Genomic DNA, 14,157 nt, shown 5'->3' on the forward strand with positions numbered 1-14,157 from the left:
TGGCATCTCATCAATTCTTTCTTTCTTTTTTTATTGAAATACAGTCAATTACGTGTCAATTTCTGGTGTCTAGCACAATGTCCCAGTCCTGCATATACATACATATATTCGTTTTCATATTCTTTTTCATTAAAAGTTATTACAAGATACTGAACATAGTTCCCTGTGCTATACAGAAGAAATTTTGAAAATCTATTTTTATATATAGTGGCTAACATTTGTAAGTCTCAAACTCCCAAATTTATCCCTTCCCAGCCCCTTTCCCCAGTAACCATACGATTGTTTACTCTGCCTGTATTTCTGTTTTGTAGATGAGTTCATAGTGTCCTTTTTTTTAAGATATTTTATTTCTCCTTCATTGGTCTCTTCCCCCTCCCAATAAACTTGCTATATCCCTCTCCTAGAGGGAAAACCCTTTTAACCAGAACAGCTTGAGGCATTTTCCTATGTAACTTCTCAGAAGTAGCTGAATCCATTCCTCACTACCGCTCTCAGAGGTCATTAACAGCATAATTACAAATCCAGAGGCCTTTTCCTCTTACGAATGAAGGAATCCAGAATATGTCACCCCAAAATATGCCCCTTTGACATAATTATTTTGAGCTGAAGGCAATTAATAAGCAGCAAATGCAGAACCTTTGTTTACCCTCCCCTTTGTTGCCTAAAGGCAGGATATAAATTCCCTTTTCACTGGAGACAGATTCTTACCAGACCTGAGGAGGCACCAGAAGAATCTGCAAACAAACCTTACTCCTGTTGGTTTCCTCCCATATATTTAACCTTCCCACAGTCTGCAGCCCTTGGATGCCTAAAACTGCTTTCCTTTGTCCTGTCGTTTCTCTACAAATTTATTTTCTCTGAAGATCCCATATAAACCACAGTTCTAAGCCACCACTTTGAGTTGTTTTTCGTTGAGTTTTCTCCTGTGTGATGTACACTTCATGCGTTAGTAAACTTGTTCTCTTGTTAACCTGTCTTTTTAAGAGTCCCAGCTGAAAACTTAAGATGAGTGAAGTTTTGCCTCCTCCACAAAAACTTCTGTTGTTGACCATCCTTTTAGTCTGTAATTTCTCCTTTATTTCAATGAAGACCTCTCAGAAATTATTTTGCCTCCTATTTCTCTGACTAGTTCTTGCATTTTCTTGTGGGGCTTTTAGACAGATGTTTTCCAAGGTCATTGTTACTTTGTTTTTTCTGTTCTCTCCCTTGGTCATTTCATCTGTTGCTATAATTTTAATTAACTATCTCTTCTTTTTTGAGATCTGTCTCCAACTTTAATCTCAGTCTTTATCTTTTCCATTAGTATCAGGCTTACTTAGCATTTTCAGATGGTTCTTCTGGTGTTTATAACTCAACCTATTAAATTAACTGAACTGATTGGCTAAAAATAGTGAACTTTGATCCTTAACTTACACTCCTTTTAAAAATTGATTTGCAATGGATCATGAATCTAAATGTGGAAGATAAAAATGTTTCTAGAAGAAAATGTAGGAGAATATTTTCATGACTTTGATATCAGCAAAAAAAATTTTAACAGGACACCAAAAAAGTGCTAAACATCAAAGAAAAGGTTGATAAATTGGACTTACTAAAATTAAGAAACTCTGATCATCAGAAGGCTCCTTAAGAGAATAATACTCAGCAATAAAAAGAAATAAACTACCGGTGTAGAATATAACATGAATAAGACTCAAAATGATTATACTGAGTGAAAGTAGCTGGAGTATATATTGTATGATTAATTTATATAAAACTCTAGGAAATGCAGGTGGAAATCTTTAGTGTTAGAAAGCATGTCAGAGGTTGCTTAGGTATGGGTTATTGAGAAGGGGCTGGAGGGAGGGATTGATTACAAAGGAATATGAGGAACTTTTGGGGAGTAATTGTTATGTTCACTATTTTGTGGTGATGATTTTACAATTATAAGCATGTCAAAACTTACCAAATCTTATACTTCTAATGTATATATTGTCAGTTATTCCTCAGTAAAGCTATATTTAGGGGAGAGGATGTAACTCAAGTGGTAAGGCACATGCTTAGCACACACAGAGTCCTAGGCTCAATCCCCAGTACCTCCTCTAAAAATAAATAAGTAAGTAAACTTAATTATGCCCCCCCCGAAAAAATCATGCAAAAAAAAAAAGCGGTATTTAATAAGGACATAAAGACCACCCAAATGAGACCAGTTGAAGATCATTTATTCAGAACTTGTCATTGTAGGAGAGTCTGCCCCATCACTTGCCTTTGACAAAGATGCACAGGCAGGTAGACCATTGGGGAAGCTTTATAGTGGAAAGAAGGCTTCAAGGATGTCCTTATTTGGGGCTGTTGGCATGGGGAAGCTGTAAGCAGCCTAACTAAAAGTAGTGGTATCCTATGTGATTGGTTAGGGGTACATATTTGCCTTTTTCTGGCTGGTCCAAAGTTGGAAGCAGGGATAGAAATTAGGGAAGCTGTTAGGTCCTGGCTATTTGGGGATAGTTTTTAAAGGGGTTATTGTTTGACTTCCTAGGGATAGTCTGACTTCCCTGACTGTTTACTGTAGATAGTAGGTTGGCTTCCTGGGCTAGGTTTTTTGCAGGTTATGGGTCAGAGCTCTATTTTTATATATGTAGTTCGGCCATTATCTGTTAGTATATTCTGATTCTCATAAAAAGAAACAGATTCCATAAGAAAGGCAAACCACAAACTGGGAAAAAATCTGTAGTACATATCCAACATAGTACTTAATATACTGGTTTTTTTTTTTGACATCACAATTCAGTAAGAAACAGGCAACCTGATTTTTTAAGTGGGTAAAAGGCTTGAACTAGCACTTTCTGGAAGAGAATATCCGTCAGCAGTACCAAGTGGTCTTATAGACATGGCACAGCGGAAGCTCTGATATGCTGTTGTTAATGACGTAAATTGGTACAGATCCTGGAAGACTGTTTGGCAGCATCTATCAAAGCTAAACACAGGCATATGTTGGAGATATTGCGAGTTGGTTCCAGACTACTGCGCTAAAACGAGTCACGTGAATTTTTTGGTTTCCTGGGGCATATAAAGTTGTGTTTACAGTATAGACTATTGAGAGTATAATAGCATGATGTCAAAAATATGTGCATACCTTAATTTAAAAATACTTTGTTGCTAAAAAATGCTAACCACCATCTGAGCCTTCAGTGAGTTATAATCTTTCTGCTATTGGAGGATTTGAAATATTTTGAGAATTACCAAAATGTGACATGGATATGAAATGAGCAAATGCTGTTGGAAAATGGCTCTGATAGACTTGCTAGACACAGTGTTGACACAAAGCTTTACTTGTAAAAAGAAAAAGGAGGGGCAATATCTGTGAAGCACAGTAAAGTGGGGTGCAATAAAACAAGGTATGCCTGTGTATGTATACTCTGTGACCCAACATTAACACTCTTGGCTTTACATCTGAGAGCAGTGAGTATTCATGTCCACCAAAAGACTCATGTAAGAACATAATAGTTAAAAACAGGAAACAACCCAAATGTTTATCAACAGTAGGATTTATAGATTGTGGTATATTCATAAAATGGAGTGCTACATAGCAATGAAAAAGAATAAACTGCGTTAAAAATGAATCTTATAGACATGTTGAATAAAGGAAGCTACACACAAAGAGTTAATAATATTTGATTCCACTTACAAGAAATTCAAGACAGACAACTAATTTATGGTGTAGAGGTCAGAATAATGGTTACCTTTTGGTGGATTTATTGATGTAGGAGAACATAATGGAGCCTCCTGGATTATTGGAAATATTTTATAACTTGTTCTGGATTGTTGTTATATGGCTGTATACATATAAAATGTTTATTGCGCTGTACACCTAAGATGTGTGCACTTCACTACATTTAAGTTATACCTCAGTAAAGAACAGTATGGTTTTTTTTTTTAACTTGTACTCATTATTTCCTGTTTCAGCTCTTTTGTTTATATCTTTCCTTAAAACTAGCTCTCCCTCTGGCTTTCTTGTTTTTTTTTTGTTAACTGAAACCACATTAAACTTCTTGTGGCCAGTCCTTAAATCCCATCCGCTCTTCCTTTAAAATTCTCCCATTCATACTATTTCCATATCATGTCTGTACTAGAGTTTTAGCTTTGACCATAGGCCTGAAATTATTGCCAAGGACCTAATTGATTTCTCTGCTTTCCATACTCAAAACTACTCGACAGTGCTAGCAAAGCTATCCTTCTAAAGCACCATTCAGGCTGTGTTGCTTCCTCTCCTCAAAAGCCTTGAAGGTGCTCCCATTTCTGATACTAGATGCCTATCAGTCTCTTGCATTGTATTTAAGACTCATGGCCCGACCCCAACCAGCCATAAACAATCACTGGGAAATTGGAATACTTAATAGTTGCAAACCCATTTTGCTCCTCCTTGCTTATACTTCATGCTCTCCTCTCCCTAAATGCTTTCTTCTTCATACCAGCCCCTTCTCAAACCATTTCAACCTGAGGGTTTATGATATACTTCAGGAAATCCATGAACCCCCTGAATATATCTGAATGTTTCTATATATGTGTATTTTTCTGAAGAAAGAGCTTGTCATGTCATAGGATTCTCAAAAGTTGTGCAAAAGTTAAAGTTAATTGATTAAGTGGCCTTTTGAAGGAATATAAGGTAACTCATTTTATGTTTTAACAAAGTTTTGTCTTATTAAAACTTTACTCAATGTGTAGGGTAATAAAACTTTTTTAATAGATACGTTATATTTAAAAGGTCAAAGTTTCAGATCCAGGTAAAATGGCTTGTCTCATCTGTTCTTTAGGTCTCTAGACTTAGCTCTTTGTGTGGAATTTATTTTCCTCAAAAGATAGTATCTTTCTGTTTTTCACTTTGGTGTCTTTAGTTAGGGAGAATATTTTTTACCTCCCACAGGACTATTTGTACAGCTAGTAGACAATACCATCTCTGTATGCTTTGTTGTAGCAATCCTTTTTAAAGGATATTAGTCACATTTTTCAACACTTTTTTTCCCCCTGATTTAGATTCCTATAGGCAATGGAAACTGATCTCAATTCCCAAGACAGAAAGGACCTGGACAAATTCATTAAATTTTTTGCCCTCAAGGTAATATATCCATTCTCTTGAGCCTACAACTGTTAGAAATAACTTCCGTGCTTCTCCCTTTTTGGAAATACAGCATAACAGCTTGCAGCTTGCCCATTTTAAGGGATACTTCTGTCTGTTGTAAACCAAACTGTGAGGTTTGGGGGCGGTAGTGGGGGTGTAACTAAAAAGTAGCTTCCAATTTTCCACAGCTACTTGTTCAAAAAAAATTTTTTTGCAAGGCTGTTTGCAGAAATGTCAAACTTATTATGCCCGGTTATTGGCACAGTATGTTCCTTTGGGGTGAGAACAAGGACTATGGACAGGAATGGACAGCATTTGGGGCATCTTTTCCTAAACATCAACTACCTGAAATGTCTGACTTTCACTTAATTGTTCCTTCTGGGTAAATGAGGAATTAACTGAATTTTGAATACTTTAGAAGTTATATTTTCCTAAACGTAAAAATCATTTCCAACTCTATCGCTCCTTCCTCTCAACCATTGCTATGTAAGAACAATCCATGCAGTAGATTCTGGTTGTAAAATTAGTTGGGAGACTTTTGCCATATGGGCCAAATGATATGAATAATTGTGGAATCCTTGGTTTAAATCTACTATGATTATGTAAGTGTATGACAGTGAATATTTAAACCTACGGTTGGACTTGTTTCTTTATGAAAGCCACCATGTGCAACTTTCCTTCTGCCATGTGAGAGTATTAAAGATTCCAAGCCTCAAACTATAATTGCTCTAACTGGCTAACGCTCAGTATGCCCTCAGGAATATTTACACTATTATTTTTGTGTCATGTTTTTTTTTTTCTATCTGTTCCTGAATATTTTAGATTCTACCCTTTCCTGACATATAGTTATGGTCATTGGTATCTTTTTAACTCTGCATTTGGAGAGTTTTTAATGCTAATCAGGAGCCAAATCAATTTGTTAAAAGTTTTCATCTTTGATTTGTTTATTTGGTTTTTTTTAGACTGTCCAAGTGATTGTCCAGGCTCGACTGGGCGAGAAGATTTGTACTCGTTCATCTTCATCCCCAACGGGTTCAGATTGGGTAAAATCCCTATTCTTGCTAAAGGCTATACTATGGTGTTTGTCACAAGGAGTCACAGTGTAGTAATAAATAATACTATTTATAATATTACTAAATCATAACATTAAAATTCCTAATTTCATTTGATCCACTCACTTGGAAAGTATGTTCTTCATTAAATGTTAATCCTGGGGTTTTTTTGGTTTTTTGTTTTCTTTTTTGGCTTTCTGCTGTGATAGCTAAAAAGCTTTTCAACCTGGGTTTTGAGTATTTGATGCAAGGTATCTCTTATGGAGAAGGGAGAAGTGAATGAATGTCCTTAATCAGAGCAGTGCCTGGATTACCCAACATCCAGTCTTACTACTTTACGTTTCCATAATGTTCCTTGTGAGTGTTTAACACAAAGTCCCTTTTGTGTTCTAGTTCAATTTAGCAATCAAAGACATCCCAGAGGTTACACATGAAGCGAAGAAGGCGCTGGCAGGGCAGCTGCCTGCCGTCGGGAGATCTATGTGTGTGGAGATCTCACTCAAGACTTCGGAGGTAAGGTTATGGCCAGAATAGTGTCTTAACTTGGCACTCAAAGCTCTTCACATTCTGGCTCCAACTCAGTCTTATTCCCGCCCCTTCCCTCTCTGATATTCTCATCATTCTCTGAGGAGATCGTGGTTTTTGTACTTATTCTTCCAACCACTTGGAATAGACTCTTCACCCTCATCTTTATATATATATCATCCATATGTGATATGTTTCTACTTATCCTTCAAGACTCATGTGCTCTAGAAGATCTCCCCCTTCTAGTGAGAGCGGTAACTATTCTCTTAAACTTCCCCATGTGCTTTATTTATATTTGTTTCTAGAGTGTAATTTCCTATATTGTGATTTTTTTTTAAATGTTTTTGCTCACTTTGTTCCATGTTTAGATTGAGCCAGATATTGTTTCTTGTATGTTTATTAATCTATTTCCACTACAGGGTTGTGAGGTTGCAAGGTATGATAAAAGGCAAATAGAGCTTGGAGCTACACAGACCCAAATTCAGATCCTAGCTCAGCAACTTTGAGAAAAAAAAAATTTTGTGGGGGGGTAATCATTAGGCCTATTTATTTATTTATTACTAATTTTTGTGTTTGTTTTTTTAATGGAGGTACTGGGCATTGAACCCAGGACCTTGTGCATGCTAAGCACGCGCTCTACCGCTGAGCTATGCTCTTGCCCTCAGCTGAGCAACTTTGTACAAATGACTTAACCCCACCTCTACCAATACCACCAAAGTAACACAACACTTCACAGTCTTGCAGGGCTGTAATATTTTCTCTTTAGTTCTTATTTGTAAAGTGCCTAACATAACATATAGTAGACAATCATTACATGTTCCTGTTCATACTTTACACTTTTATTTTTGAGATCAGCTGCCATGCCACATCTGATTTATCTGTGTAGTTCCTCAATTCTTGAAATGAGGCAGGATATAAATGAATAATCATCTCTGTACCTGGCACGGTGCCTGGGGTGGCACATAGTAGGCTTTCAGTTTTGTTGAATGAATGATGAGTGTATTTATTCCATGGAAACTTTAGCACCAAATAAAACGAAACTTCCTATTCTTCCTTATTGAGTCACCAATTTATACTGTGAATTATTTTCCTTAGTGATCCATACGTAGTCCAAATAGAATCTTTCCTCTCCCAGGCATCTGTGAAATCTGACTCTAAACTGTTCTGATTGTCCTAGAAAAACCACACTAACTTGTCTTGGATACTTCCTACTGTCCAGTCATCCTTGATTTTTTTGGACGGGGGTTTGGGAGAGGAATTCAAAATTCATTTGTATCATTTAGAAATGACATTGTGATGAGAAGGATATATATTAAGGATACAGATTTAAATTTGTTCTAGAACAAATAAAAGTTCTCTACTCCACAGACTAACCAAACTTACTCCCAAACCTAAAACTTAAACTGATTCGTAAGAAGCTTACCTGCATTCAAAAGTATGTGAGTATCCTTCTCACTAAGTGACACACAGGAGTGTTACAGGGTTGAAGGAGTCTGGTTTTAGTCTTTTCTTTTTCTTTCCTATCTACTAGACTAAGTCTGTTCAGAGTGACTTACAGAGGAACTGAACAGTTTGGCTAAAGACATCAAACAGCTAAAAAGACTTCTAAGTAGGGAGCTTGTTAAGGTATTCCTTAACTGTATGTCACCTAAAAATATCCTTTACTGAATTGGAGGGAAAGGCTCCCTCTGTCATTTGAAGTGTTGGCTTTCCTGAGGAGCAATTTGGTCATACATAGCAAAAGTCTTAGAAGCATGCATATCCCTTTATCTAACAATTCTAATTCTGGAAATTCACCTTCAGCTGATTCAGGGTGCATACAAAATGTTGTTTCAAAGTTGTTTATCAGTGTTGTTTATTTTAGTGAAAATTTAGAAACAACCTATATGTCGAAGTATGGGGGGCTGATTGGGTAAAATGATAATCATATGGTGGAATACTATGCAACTATTAAAGAAAATGTAGAATTTAAAATTATAAGTAGAATTCCATGTTGTATTTAATTTAAAAGTTAGTGATAAAAGTAGTTTATACAATATGATCTCACTTTAATTTAGAAAAGTCACTGATTGGATTATAAATTGATACCTCTTTTTTTTTTTTACCTTATTTATACTTTCCAGTATTTTATATAGTGGCTATATAGTGCTTTATAATGAGAAAAAAGAAGATAATTTAAAAAAAACTGAAATATCTTTCAATTGTCTACAGGGAGATTCCATGGAGCTAGAAATTTGGTGTCTGGAAATGAATGAAAAGTAAGTGCTCTGTCTTAGGGTCCTTGGTTGTGGTAGCTGAGGATAAAGTACACAACATCATGTGAAAAGCAGGGCCTTGTTATCAGTCATGGAGGGTGTTCTGACCACTTAACAAAGCCAATAGGTCTTTGCTACAATTTGCTTCGTGCTTGGCTCCCAGCCCAGGCACAGAGATGACCTTCAGAAGGGAGTGTCAGTCCAGAGAGACTCAGACACTTCAGGGAAAGGAGCAGAGAGAAAGCTGAAAAGGGTTTGTTGTTTTCCCAGAGTACAGATAGTTCTCTGATTAAATCCCTTGAGCTCTTGTAACATGACTACTCTGTTTTGTCTGCTTTCTGTGTGGCAGACATCCAATAAGATTTCCCCTCACTACTCCTTTATACATGCTGTGTTGGTCATGGGTTGAAAATGCATGTTATTTTCCCCTCCATTTTCTTCTTTCAGGGCAGATTAGCTTACTTCTTGCCTGAAGCTTTAATTTTTAAGAAGAATATATAGGAAAATTGAGAAATAGCAGCACATCAAAAGAAAAATCTTAGTAATAAGTATGAGTGGTGTGGGCATTATTTTTCTTTCTTAAATAGAAGGCAATTGCCAGGTATAGTCCAAAATTTTAGTACCAAATACTTTCCTCCAGATTTGCTGTTAGATGTATAGAGGTAGACTGCTCATAAGACATTGAAATTATGTTTTCACCTTCAGTAATATAATTGCAATATTGAATTACTGTTTTTAAGTATGTTGCTTTATTTCTTAGAAAGATAACTGCCTCAAAGCTAGAAAAATATATTAGATGCCTTTTGGTGCCCATCTGCCTTTGTCTAGTGCATGAGAAAGTGAAACTTTGGCTTACTTCAACAATCTGTTGATAAGCTGTCAAAGAACTCTTATTACAGCTTTAGTTTAGAACATGTTTTAATAATAGTTTAATCATATACAGCTTTAGCACTTGATTTGCAACCATCTCTGTTGATTGTAGGTGTATTTAGACTGCAAAGCAGATGATAGCCAATCAGAACTTATGAATAATGCTAACAAGTGGATCTCAGTCACTGAATGGAACATAACTAGTATTTCTATATTCATTGCATTTCAATTCTCTGTTTTGCACTGGTTGAATAGGAGAATACTGATAGTGTCTTTGCTCCTTAGGTGTGATAAAGAAATCAAAGTTTCCTATGCAGTGTACAACAGACTGTCATTGCTGCTGAAGTCTCTCCTTGCTATAACCAGGGTGACACCAGCTTACAGACTCTCCAGAAAGCAAGGGCATGAATATGTCATACTGTACAGGTAAACAGCTCACCTTTATGATTCACTCATCGGCCTCATCACTTTGCACATTGCCTGATTAGCATTCGGGTATTCCGTGATTAATTTTTGGACAGATGGTTGGATAGTTGATGCTATAGCTTTCCTATGTTTGTCTATCCATTCTCTCTTATGAACCTCAGCTTTTCAAAGCAGCCAAACCTTTTGTTTGTATACAGTCTTGATTCTTGTGGAATGGATTTTTTGGTCCTACTGATACATATCTCATTGTTGGAAAAGGAGCTTAAGACTTTTAAAAACAAAGTATCTGTATTCCACAGCCTTCTAAATTCCAGAATTAGATTAAAACTCTGTGTAACAAACTCTAATGCAGTTTGTTTTTAATTATTTGTCTGTGGATATAAAGAACTAGTTGACGATTCTTTGAGAATTTTTCTTACTATTTCACCTCAACACATATGTATTATTGAATGTTTTTTTAATGCAAGTATTGTGTTAGGCCCAAGGAAGAACTATATAGAGCCCAGCCCTACTCGTATTTCTAATGGGGAAATGTTTGGTACATGCATAATTAAAATAAAAAGCAGGATTTGCATAGCAGTGTCAGGGAAAACGTACTGTGAAAACATAGGAAGCAAAAGTTTGATTGGGTGGGAGATTAAGGCAGGCTTCATGGAGGAAGTGGCATTCAGACTAGACCTCGAGGTAGAGAAAATTTCATCTGCTGGGAGTGAGGGAGAATGATCATTCCAGGTCAGGCGTACAACTGATGGCAAGGCATAGAAATTGGGGGCAGGATGTGAGCTATCCTCAGATTGTTGAATGGACCAGAGCGGTAGTGTTGAGGATATGTAGGAAAGTGTGAAAGCAGAGCATGGAAAGCCAGAGGTTCCCAAATCATCCAAGACTCTTTTCCACATTTGTGATGAGCCATGGGTTTTAGCCTTTGGTTCACATGTACAGAGCTGATTTTGAGAAGAAATAAGTATAGTAGGATAGAAGGACCAAGGATTTGAACTTAACTATTTCTGTTGAAATAATCTAGCAACTTACCCATGTTTATTTTTCCAAGTTTTTGTTGTCTTCTCGGGTTTCAAGATGGGTATTCCCTTTGAAAATTACTAGACTTTTATTCCTATATAACTCTTATTTTTCATTTCTCAGCATTCTCATGCTAAGTCCCCTTTAATTTGGTTCTTCTGTAAGTAGCCATGCTACACTACTAGTAGTGTACACTACTTAGTTAACTAGGACTTCTAGTCCTTTTCAAACCCGTGTTTAAAGTCTTCATTTAATGGGGGAGGGTATAGCTCAATTGGTAGAGCGCATGCTTAGCATGCACGAGGTCCTGGGTTCAATTCCCACTACCTCCACTAAATAAATAAATAAATAAATGTAATTGCCTCCCCCCTCAAAAAATAAAATTCAATTTAAAAAAATAAATAAATAAAGTCTTCATTTATCTTGTATCTCTGGAGTAATACAGTATTGCTCACTGATTGCTTATCATTATCAGGTGTGCTTTTGGATGCAGATAACTAGTTTAAACCTTAGAGAAGTGGGTGGTCTCAGAGGTAGATTTAGCTCTTTTTTTTTCTTTTTATACTGTTGCTAACAGGTTAACAGTATAGCCTTATACTATTAAACAATAGCCTTGTCTTTTGGTTTTTTTTTTGCTGTACTATCATTTTTTTCCCTGATCCTATAGATTTGATAATTTCGCTATAGCTACATTGTTATAAAAACTCATTTGAAATTTGTTGTTCATCAAGACTAAATTAAAGTTTTATTGTCTACTATCTGTGAAGAAGACTTTTGCTTAGCACCTGAGTAGCATAAAGAGTATAGCCACAAGAAAGTATAACAGAATTAGATTATTTTAAGCACTGTACCAATATTCAAATGAGCAGCGAGCTGAGTAAGTTTCAGCTTTTTCTCAGAGGGTGCTTGGCAAAATCTCCTTTGGCTACACTTTATTAATGTCATTCCTATATTACTTTATGGTAGGAGTCAGCAAAGTGTGGTCTGCAGACTGTCTGCTTGTTTTTATAAATAGTTATTTTACAACACAGCCACCCCATGCATTTACCTGTTATCAGTGCTACAGCAGCAAAGCTGAGTAGTTGCTGCAGACTGTATGGCCTGCAAGCTTAAAATACTTGCTAACTGATCCTTTAAATAAAAATTTGCTTGACTCCTGCTTTATGATGTCTGTCACTTTTGTACATGTATTTCAGCTACTTATACACGTTTCTTTTCTCCCCTCCAGACTATAGTGTTTGAGACCTACATTTCAGATTTGTCCTGAATCTTACCCATAATTTATCTTTATCTTATCCCTGACATCTAACTGTAGGGCTTTGTAGATTGTTGGAGCTTGCTTTTTATTGAACAAACCCATGGAGGGGAGGGTATAGCTCAGTGGTAGAGTGCATGCTTAGCATGCAGGATGTCCTGGGTTCAATCCCCAGTACCTCCAATAAAATAAATAAATAAATAAATAAATAAATAAATAAACAAACCTTAAAAAAATTTTTTAAGAAAAATAAAATGAAAAACCCATGTATTAGTTTAATTTTTAACAATATTACTTGAAAAATATAAAAATACATTTTAAGTGTTTTTTGTAATTCAGACTTTTAGCTAATTTGGATTGGCCTTCCCAGGGAGATTCATGGAAAAGTTCTGCTGTGTTTATATTTTTATATTTTAGAATAGTCTTCCCTAGTTATTCTGTGGTGGAAAAGATTTTCTAATTTCTTCACCAATTTACTTTGGAATGACTTTTGATGAGCACAGAGAGCTCCCTTTAATTGAAGACTACACTTCAAAATCCAGTACCTTCTATTGCATATTTGAAAGTGGCTAACTAAGAAACTAGATGTTGAGTTTTCATCACAAGAAAAAAAAATGGTAACTGTGAATGATGATGGATGTTAACTAGACTTAGTATGATCATTTTGCAGTGTATACAAATACTGAATCATTATGTACCCCTGAAACTAATATAATGTATGTCAATTACACCTCAATTAAAAAAAAAATCTTGTACCTTCTCATAGTAGTCCCAGACCTACTTGCCAATTTTATTTATATATTGTTTATTTCCCAGTAGGTATACTTTATAAACACCTTGTAGGAGCAGGAATAAGAAACTTAAATGGCAATTTCCACTGAATTTTTATTTTCTGAATTTCTTAACCAGTCCTTTCCATTTACATCCCCATGCCTACAGCTTAATCAGGTAGTAGCAGTGTTGCTCCATTAGGAGAGGTGTTCATGCAGATAAGAAAAGAAGGATTGGTTTTATTTATTTTGTTTCTAGTTGTTGTGGTATACAGGCCCTTAGAATAAAGAAATCAGGTAACTTTTTTTTTTCTTTCTTCCTTACAGGATATATTTTGGGGAAGTTCAGCTGAATGGCTTAGGAGAAGGTATGTATCAAGGTTGAAAAACATTTGTAGTGTTAAGAGCTCTCCTGACTTCAGAGATGGGCTCAGATGCTGCCTGTAGTAATATGTGGCTTGTGGTTTTAGTATGTGTGATGCAAATAAGGAAAAGACGGGTGGTCCAAAGAGCCCCCAAGGAATGACTGACTAATTTTTCCCAAAGTTCCAGTAACTCTATTCTTTCTCACTCTTTGTACAATTGTCTGTTTTCCTAATTTTCTACAACGAGCATGTTAAATGTTTCTGATGAGTATCAACAGTTTTGAAAAATTGGAAATGAAACCACAAAAACCAGGAAGCTTTGTTGGAAATACCTTGTAAGGCCCTGGCTCTTTTCTGTGCTTAGCTCCAGGGTGGCAGTTTGGGTGGGAGTGTGTGTACTTCCTAAATTTATGTGAGAAACTCCTCATGCCCCTCTGCTGTGCCTATACTTGTGGCACATCTAGGCAGGGTTGGTTAGGACTTGCTTAAGCTTTAGGACCAACAATCGTTTTATCTCTCTGAAGGTA

The 14,157-nt window shown here is 36.1% G+C and overlaps 1 protein-coding gene across 5 annotated transcripts in view; it reads left to right on the forward strand.

Annotated features, from left to right (window-relative positions):
- ATG13 (autophagy related 13) overlaps positions 1-14,157 on the forward strand; it is a 40,758-nt gene that overhangs the window by 15,044 nt on the left and 11,557 nt on the right. For all 5 annotated transcript variants that reach the window (XM_015246119.3, XM_072969876.1, XM_072969875.1 and 2 more), the window contains 6 exons: positions 5,008-5,089; positions 6,055-6,135; positions 6,538-6,657; positions 8,881-8,927; positions 10,080-10,220; positions 13,593-13,633. In XM_015246119.3, coding sequence (XP_015101605.1) covers positions 5,021-5,089; positions 6,055-6,135; positions 6,538-6,657; positions 8,881-8,927; positions 10,080-10,220; positions 13,593-13,633 — 499 coding nt within the window. In that variant the 5' untranslated portion in view covers positions 5,008-5,020. The remainder of the gene's footprint in view (positions 1-5,007; positions 5,090-6,054; positions 6,136-6,537; positions 6,658-8,880; positions 8,928-10,079; positions 10,221-13,592; positions 13,634-14,157) is intronic.

The sequence above is a fragment of the Vicugna pacos genome, chromosome 10, assembly GCF_048564905.1.
Source record: "Vicugna pacos chromosome 10, VicPac4, whole genome shotgun sequence".
Classification (NCBI taxonomy): domain Eukaryota; kingdom Metazoa; phylum Chordata; class Mammalia; order Artiodactyla; family Camelidae; genus Vicugna; species Vicugna pacos.